This window comes from Octodon degus, unplaced genomic scaffold (genome assembly GCF_000260255.1).
Source record: "Octodon degus isolate 3935 unplaced genomic scaffold, OctDeg1.0 scaffold00208, whole genome shotgun sequence".
NCBI classification, from domain to species: Eukaryota; Metazoa; Chordata; class Mammalia; order Rodentia; family Octodontidae; genus Octodon; species Octodon degus.
The window spans coordinates 3,019,427-3,028,779 of NW_004524784.1; the positions used below are offsets into that span (position 1 = coordinate 3,019,427).

General features: G+C 41.4%; 1 protein-coding gene across 10 annotated transcripts in view; it reads left to right on the plus strand.

The window, feature by feature from the left end:
- Mllt10 (MLLT10, histone lysine methyltransferase DOT1L cofactor) overlaps nucleotides 1-9,353 on the plus strand; it is a 192,312-nt gene that overhangs the window by 55,212 nt on the left and 127,747 nt on the right. For all 10 annotated transcript variants that reach the window (XM_023704959.1, XM_023704967.1, XM_023704960.1 and 7 more), the window contains one exon: nucleotides 8,479-8,582. In XM_023704959.1, the coding sequence (XP_023560727.1) occupies nucleotides 8,479-8,582 (104 nt within the window). The remainder of the gene's footprint in view (nucleotides 1-8,478; nucleotides 8,583-9,353) is intronic.

Here is a 9,353-nt window from a genome sequence, read left to right on the forward strand (position 1 = left end):
AACTATATATCTATCCTAACCATTTTGAATCCACAGATACAAAATGTACATTCATCTGTATCCCCTTTTTTGTTTAGGTCCATCATTTGAATATTATAGGTGTGTTAACTCAGCAAAATATTTTAAAAGAGTCCAGTAGTCCATAACAGTATTGGGTCTTCCGCTTCATTGGCAGTGTCTGAAATTGTTGACCTGAGTCCCCTACAGCTCAACATAACAGTCTATAATATTTCTATCTAACTCAGCTGCCTGCAACATTCCCCCCTCTGAAGAAGTAACCTGAACTGCCCTGAGGGAACCATGGGTGATGACGGCTCTAACTTCTTCAGGCTGAAAGGGGTTATAGCTGTTGATTGGCAGTCAGATATATTCATTCTATCTGAAGGCCCGATTGATGACAAGGCATTTTTCTTTTGGGTGGACGTATAGCTTTGAGTCTTTCTGGGCATCCCCACTTTCTTTCTAATTGATTCCTCTACCCAGCTGTCCCTGAGTAGCCCTCTCCAAGGCAGGTGGATGCTCCTTCGTCCAATGAACTTGGTGGAAGCCTCCAAAATGATACAGGGAGAAAAACTGATCTTGGGTGGGTGACCTCCAAATGATATAGGGAACCTCCAAATGACACAGGGAAAAATGATCTCCCGACCTGACCTGCATGAGTTTGTGTTCTCTAAAACTGAAGAATTAATTTTAGGAACAAATGGAGGTTATGAGCAGAGTATATTTATTGAGGGAAAGAAAGCCCCTATCCAAAAGAGGGACAGGAGGGGGGCCCAAGCGGGTAGTTCCCCCTCTCTGAACTTCAAAGAGTAAAAGGCCTCTAGGTGCTGACTATGAGGAAGAGTGAGGAAGGGGTTGGGGAGGCTGTCACTCTAAAGAGCACAGGGTGAGAGGAGGAAACCTGGGGCCATAGCAGGGACAAGGTTGGTATGCAGTAGACGCTCCAGTGGCACAATCGGTTAGCGCACAGTACTTAAAGGTTGGTATGCAGGGACCTTGAGTGTGCTATGCAGAATGCATTTTCTGGCTTCAGTGTGTTCACTGCTGGAGGAGGCCACTGCAGTGTTCCTGGGGTGGTAGGTATTGACAATATTTTGGCTGCTTTCTCATTGCTGGGACAAAATACCTAATACCCACAATTTAGAGGAAGAGGTGTTTATTTTGACTGACAGAAGTTGAGGGTCAGTGGCTGCCAGGCAGGAAAAGGATGGCAGACGGCAAGGCACAGGAGAGCTGAGGAGCCAGGCAGTGAGAGTGGAGTCTCCATCCAGGCCCCACTCCTGAAAGTGACCAAACTACAGTGCCTCCACCTCGAGAGCTCTGCCTTCAGGTGTGAGCATTTTGGGGATCATTGTTCATCTAAACCCAGACTGATGATCTGAAGTAGAGCAGTAGTGGGAGGAACATGAAACTGTAGTGTGACAGATGGAGGGAGGGAGAAAAAGGTTAGTGGCCTTCCAGTTTCAAGAGGGTGAATACTGGGAGTGTTTCTAGGCTGGAGGGGAGACAAGACAGGGAAGCCATATGAGGCCTTCATTGAACATTAGGAACAAATGGAGGTTATGAGCAGAATATATTTATTGAGGGAAAGAAAACTCCTGTCCAAGAGAGGGACAGGAGGGGGGCCCAGTTCCCCCTCTCTGAACTTTAAAGAGTAAAAGGCCTCTAGGTGCTGACTGTGAGGAAGAGTGAGGAAGGAGTTGGGGAGGTACTGGCCCTGTCTGACTGCCTATAATATTTCTATCTAACTCAGCTGCCTGCAGTATTCCCCCCGCTGAAGAAGTAACCTCTGAACTGCCTTGAGGGAACCATGGGCGATGACCACTCTAACTTCTTCAGGCTTTCAAGATGAACAATGATCCCCAAAGAGCCTAGGTTAAAATTCTTGGCATATATTAATATAGAGTTTACCATCTCATTTGTAAAATAAGCCTGTGTGCTCAAGTTGTTCACTGGCATATCTTTGTTAAAAAATTATTTTATTTATTTAGTACAGAGTCTTGCTATATACCTCAGACTCATTGTCATCCTTCTGTTTCAGCCTCCCCAATGCTGGGATTACAGGTGTGTGCTACCATGCCTGGTTTTGGTGGCTGGCACAGTGTGCCCTGGGTTCTGGTGCTGGCTGGCATGTGATGCCAGATATCAAACTGGAGGTCCTTGCTCTTGCCAGGCAGGTGCTTAGGCGCTGAGCTGTCTCCCCAGCCCACTGGCATATCTTAACAAGCTACCAGTAAGGCCCCAGCATAGGTACAGAGAGACAATTCACTTTTCCACCAAAACATTGTCTGTCTGTCTGTCTGTCTGTCTGTCTGTCTGTCTGTCTGTCTGTCTTGCTTTCTTGCTTTTTTAGTTAGCAATCTTTTTTTTTTTTTTAATGTACATAGTACAGGGTCTGCAGGGTCTCACTACACAGATTGGACTCATGATCCTCCTGTTTTCAACCTCCAATCTATGTTTCTTTTTTGAGACAAGGTCTTGTTATTTAGTTCAGACACTGGCCTTGGCCTTCCTCAGCCTCCCAAGTGCTAGGATTGTAGATGGGTGCCACTGTACCTGCTTTTCTATATATCATATTCGTTTTTCCTTGGAGATTTATACATCATACTAGTTACTCAGATGAGAGCTTATGTCTTGTCTTGTCTTTTCTTTTCTGAGACATGAATCATCTGCAGAAGTAAAGCAGTCCTTTAGTTATAAGTGTGGGAAGATCCCTTAGCTGTTGGGTCCCTCAGCTCATTCTTGTTTGAATTTCCTTCCTTGGCTTCTTCCCCATTCTCACCCTACTTCTGCCCCATTCTGTTGTACTGGGCATTTTTTTTTTTTCTTTTGTTCCCAGGGAGTGAAACTTGTTTTTAAATTATTCCTTTGTGTGTTTTGTGCTTCTGTGTACAACTGTACTTTTACTTTTTTCAACAATTCTAAGGCTTAGAGATCTATTTTATTAAATAGGGTTTAATAAGCACTGTGGCAGAATGGCAGTGTAATTCCCTTAACATCATTTCTTTGCTGTAACTACCAAAACCAACATTCTGGGGCTGGTGAGATGGCTCAGTGGTCTAAAGCACCTACTTGGAACAAGCTTGGCAAAGCACAGGGACCTTGGTTCGATCCTCCAGCACCACATGCCAGTCAGCCCCGCCCCCTGGTGGGCTGAGCTGGCCACACACACACAATAAATAAATAAATGTTTAAAAAAACAAAACAAAACCAGCATTCTAATCTGAATATAGTTAATTTAAATTTGTTTATGGGACTGAAATCTAAACTCATTACAACATACAATTGCCAGCAGTAGGCCTCCTCTGTGTTCATTTGACTTTCTGGGGACTTTACAATTATAGATAGCTAAATAATAATAGTCTGAGAAGTATAATTGGTCAAGAGAGTTTTTTTTTTTTTTTTTTGTATTTTGGGGAAGGGTCTACAAGGTGTTTAGGGTCTCACTACTAGATTGGACTGTAGTGATCCACCTGTTTACAGCCTCCAAAGTGCTGGGATTACACGCTTGCGCCACCACACGCAGTCTCAATTGCTGTCTCAGTGCGCCCTCGGGATGGGGCCAGCAGGGCAGGCCTGGGGATTGAACCTGTGGCCCCTGCTCCTGCTTGTAGGTGCTTTAATCCTCTGTGCTATTTGGCCAGTCCTCAAAAGAGTATTTTGGCCCCAAAACAGTACAAATGCAGTATATGTGAAGGGATTATATTCCTGGGCAACATGGTATCAGGGCATTTTGAACCGTGCGTAGTGGCTCTTGCCTGTAAGCCCAGCACTCAGGAAGCTAAGATAGGAAATTTGCTATAAATTTCCAGATATTTTGTTCAAGGGCAGCCTGCACCAAGTAATGAGACAATGTTTCAAAACAAAAGGCATCAAATTTGACATGTGTTCTTTCCACAGAAATATTTTAAAAGAGTATTAGATTTAAGACAAAAGCTTATTCTAGTCAAAATCAATATACAGTCTGAACTACACAAGAAGCTGGATCAGGAATTAGAAAGTGAGGAACTTAATACTGTTTGTTGCACCTTTGATGAGATTCCTACTGCCACTTCCACTTCCTGTCACTTAGCATTTTTAATTCTCTGCTTGCCATTTTAGCTGAGTTCCTTATAAGTACCAGACTCAGGGTTGTAGGCCTAAGTTTCTAACAGAGCAATTCTGGTCTAAGTACCTGGACTTATGAGCAATTTCCCCCTAGAAAAACACAAGTATATACGTACCATTCCATTGTTACAAATTATGTACAGAAGTTAACTTTTAGAAAAGAGGTGTGGGTCTGATGCTTAAACATGTCTTCTTTAGTTTCATGCATGAGAGTCCCCTAAGTGTTCCACTATAAAAAGTAGCCTAAAAAAAAGGAGCCTTTGTGCTGTTCCTGATGTATATCCCTTTCTGTCCCTTACCCTCCCCTCTTCTCCCTACTCCTTTGGTTTTTTTAAATTTATTTTTTTATTTGTTTATTTATTTATTTTGTGTGTGTGTGTGGCCAGCTCAGCCCACCAGGGGGCGGGGCTGGCTGGCATGTGGCGCTGGGGGATTGAACCGCGGTCCCTGTGCTTTGCTTAGCTTAGCTTGTTCTAAGTAGGTGCTTTAGACCACTGAGCCATCTCACCAGCCCCATCCCCACTCCTTTGTTTGATCTTTCTGTCTGAGATACAAGTCTTGCTGTGTCAACCCCTGGGCTCAAAGGACCATCTTGGCTTAGCCTTCTGAGTAGCTGGGACTCTTGGACATGTAGTGTGACTCAGTTTTGATCCTGTCTTTTTTCTTTTTTTTTCTTGTTGGAACCAGGGGTTGAACTCAGGCCCTTGAGCTTGCCAGGAAAGCGCTTATTCCACTGAGCCATCTCCCCGGCCCCTGATCCTGTCTTTTTAAAAAATTTTTATTAATTAATTAATTAATTTATTTATTTTTTTGTGTGTGTCTCTCGCCAGCTCAGCCCACCAGGGGGCGGGGCTGGCTGTCATGTGGCACTGGGGGATTGAACCGTGGTCTCTGTGCTTTGCTAAGTTTGTTCTAAGTAGGTGCTTTAGACCACTGAGCCATCTTACCAGCCCCGATCCTGTCATTTAAATGATGAAACATTTTAGCATTTAGCATGAGTTGAGAATTTTTACTTACTTGCAACAAGCTAAAAAGTATTTTAAGTAATATAAGAGTCTTTTGGGGTGCAATTCTTAGTAGGACAGTTGCAATAATTAATACATTGCATACTGTCTTCTGGTAGTTATTTGGAGTACAATCTGCAGACATGATATCTTGTCTAAACAATATTAGCACAAATCTTTCTTCTCATTGATTTTTGGGTACAATTCTTAAAAGAGCTGATTTAAGATCACTTGATAGAAACAGACATAATTGTGTATTGGGTCTTCCTTTTTTTCCCTTATATAAGACTAGAATATTTGGATTGGAATATGTGCTGTTAGAGGACTCTGTTACAGTCAGTTTGGAAACAAGTACATTGTGATTTGTGTAATTGATTTTAATATTATAGATAACAAAGTATCTTCTTGCTAGGGAGATTTATTTATTTATTTATTTGTGTGTGTGTGTGTGTGTGTGTGTGTGTGTGTGTGTGTGTGGCCACCTCAGCCCACCAGGGGGCGGGGCTGGCTGGCATGTGGTGCTGGGGGGATTGAACCGCGATCCCTGTGATTTGCTCAGCTTGTTCTAAGTAGGTGCTTTAGACCACTGAGCCATCTCACCAGCCCCGAGATTTATTTTCAAGGCAAGTCACATTTTCTTAAATGAAAGAGGTCTTTTTTATTTTGTTATGTGGGATTGAACCCAGGATCTCATGAGTGCTAGGTAAGTACACTATCACTATGCCGTGCTCTACTCCCTAAACTTGTAGTTTTAAACTTTTTTCTTTTATAGCTTCAAGACTGATGAAACATCAGGAAGCCTTTCCCAGAATATATATACCCCAAATATGTAAATAAAACACTTTGCAAAAACACTTTGGAGGGTATACCTGTAATTTCCCAACTCAAAAGGCATACTCATGGCTGACTTGTCATTTGTCTTATTTTTTGCTCTTTTGTCTCTCTCTCTCTCTCTGTTTCTTTCTCTCTCTCAATCTTTCTCTTTTTTTTCCTCCCCAGAACTGGGGATTGAACTCAGGCGTTTATTATACTGAGCCATCTCCCCAGCCGGTTTCTTAAACTTTAATAGACATAATAATGTTTCCTCCCATGTACCAGAAATATTTTTCTTTTGTCTTTTAGTTTTAGGTTAAAAAAAAAAAATACCCCGCAGACAGACATTTATGACCCATAGGCTTTTGGAGTGTGGGTGAATTTTGGGGGCATAGGCTGATAAGTAAAAAAGAATCATTACAAATGTGCACTTCTTGTTCAGTAATGTAGGAACATATGGTGATTTCCTTTGCTTGTAGTGTAATCCTGTAAGAAAGAGCACATCTGTACACACACAACAACCATGCAGGACTAAGAAAGTTATGCATCATGTTCATATTGCCAGGCAGCAGAGTGCCTGGAAGTTGACTGAGGGAGCTGCCTCTACCCTTAATCTGGTGAATTTTCTAGATGAAGTCTAACGTCATGTGTCTTGGGATAAGCTTCTGTAGTTGTAAGTCACTTGTAAAATGAATGAATGAATTTATTCATGGTCACAGGCTATCTTTAAGGAGAAAATGTGATGGTCACTTCTGTAGCACAGAATATTTAGGTGCTTTTCTATTTTGTTTTTGAGGCAGAATCTTGCTGTGTCATCAAGATTGGTCTTGAACTCTTATACATAATCCTGGCTGACTTTGAACTTGTGATGCTCCTGCCTCAGCCTATTGAATACTGGAATAACAGGCATGCAACACCTCCCCCAGTTCAAAAAGCTGATATTTAGATTATCATGGGTTATGATCTTTTGTACCATAATGCATATGTGTATCCTTGAAGAGAATTGTGAGGATCACTTGTCTGGCTCTTTTAATAGGAGTTTTTGTGGCTTGAAAATAACTAGTGCACACACATTACAATAGACTTGGTTTCTGCCTTGCTGGCTCTTATGCTCTTCCCAGATGTTTCATGCATTGAGATTAGTCATTCTGTTCTGCCGAAAGTTTTTTTTCCCTTAGACAAATTGATATGGAATGTAAATCAATTTAGTATTTTACTATCAAGGCAAAATACTAAAATAACTCAAGGTTCTGCCCAAACGTGCACACTCAGGATATGGAGATGGGAAGAACTATAACAGACGCAAGATCAGTAGTTGGCTTACAGGAGCAGGTAGTGTGAAGACTTGAGGTTTTTTTATAGTTATGTAAATATGTTGTGTTTGTAATTATAATTGGTGATAGGATAATTCAAGATGCCAGAAAGAAAGCAGGGCCTCTAAATTTAGGTCTGAAATTGGGATAATGATGGTTCATTTCCCCAGTAGTGATGTCCATTAGGACCAGGTAGTAGAAAACCATGAAGCATTAAACAGATACTAGAAGCAGAGCACACCTAGCAGTAAGTTCTTATTTTGATTGTGCTGTTGCTAATAACATTTCTTTAACTACAGATCTGTAGGATATACAATCTGCACTCCCCTCTCATTATAGGTCAAATATGTTTTTTCTCTGGAAGCTCAAAGTGCTGACCTATGACTACTAACTTCATGGGTATCACACCATCTGATCTCTTTATAGGGAAATGTTAAGGACCTTCTGTACCTACTGCCGTGTCTCCATAGTGATGAAAAAGCCAAGGAAAACATCATGCTGCAAGAATTCTGGACTACTTGATTGATTTGTGCTGTGTGAAACTAGGGGCATATATATAGACCAATTAAAAAGAATATAAATGCTATGATTTCTGTATAAATTAGTTTTAATTTTTTGAAACTATGGAGTATCTTCTGATTTCCACTGGTTTTGTTTGGCAGAAGGAGTTTTTTTTTTGGGGGGGCACTCAGGATGCCTTCAGGGCAGGTGTGATTTGGCTTGAGTATGATGGGATTGAACCACAGCATCCTGAGCCTTATTGCTTTGTTTCAGCAGGCACTTAAACACCTGAGCTAATGGGCAGGCCCCCCCCACTGGTTTTGTTTGGGGCTTTGATCTTTAAGAGCAGAGAAAAGATAAGCCTCTTTTTAAAAAATATCCTACATGTAGAAATCAATTAGGTATATTGGTGAGACATTAAGAACAAAGACAAAGTAAACTAGGTACTAGTGTCCTCATCCCCAGTGCCTGTGGAATGCCTTCCTGCTTGTCAGAGCTTTTGAGATTAATGAAAACATTGCCTCTGTGAACTTTACTTCTAGAACTATTTTTGTATTTCTATTTATGCTTCCCTGTTTCTGTTGTTCATAAAACTTAGATTACTGTCTTTAAAAGTGTCACGTTTTGAAGTAGATTAGTAATTTTGATCTTCATTTCTGAAGACAACTGTAAAGTTCAGAGTTACATTAAGCACTTATGGGACTTTTGCTTCATTTTTGGTTTTGTTCCTCTGTCCTAAGACTTGCTACATTTGTGATGAACAAGGAAGAGAAAGTAAAGCAGCCACTGGTGCTTGCATGACATGTAATAAACATGGATGTCGACAGGCTTTCCATGTAACATGGTGAGTATGTTTTTATCCTGCAGGAGTGAAATTAGCAAATACTTGTTTAACAATCATGAAAACTTAATGTGTTTGTTACCTTTCTGTCAGTAGGCCAAAACACCTCATAACTTCATTTTATTTATTTATTTTTATTTTTTTTTGGTGGAACTAGGGATTACTTCAGGCCCTTGTGCTTGCCAGGGAAGCACTTATTGCACTGAGCCATCTCCCCAGCCCCATAGCTTCATTTTATTTTTATTTTTATTTATTTATTTTTGCTGAACCAGGGATTGAACTCAGGCCCTTGCGCTTGCCAGGAAGCGCTTATTCCACTGAGCCATCTCCCCGGCCCCCATAGCTTCATTTACAAGGTGTTTGTTTTGGCTTATGAATTCAAAAGTTTCAGTCCATAGTACAGAGATTAGTGGTGAAAGAGTGTGACAGAACAGAGATACTTAAGTTATGGTGGGAAGCAGAAAGCAGAGTAAGAGCTCAGGGATGAGGTACCCAGTCCTTAATGTCAAGTCTCCTAGTACACCCAGTCTAACGCAGGGCATGCTTTGCTAATCTAGGCATCTCTCAAGCCAATCAAGTTGACAGTGAAGATTGGCCATCACATTTAGGTACCTAAGTATTACTTATAGTACATTTTATTGGAATGATTTATTAAGATTTATTAATTGGGGGGTTCAATCTGTGCTGACCTTGCCCTCGGGGTGCGCAGAGAATGCAATTGAGACTGGGTGTGGTGGCGCGTGCCTGTAATCTCAGCTCTTGGGAGGCTATAAA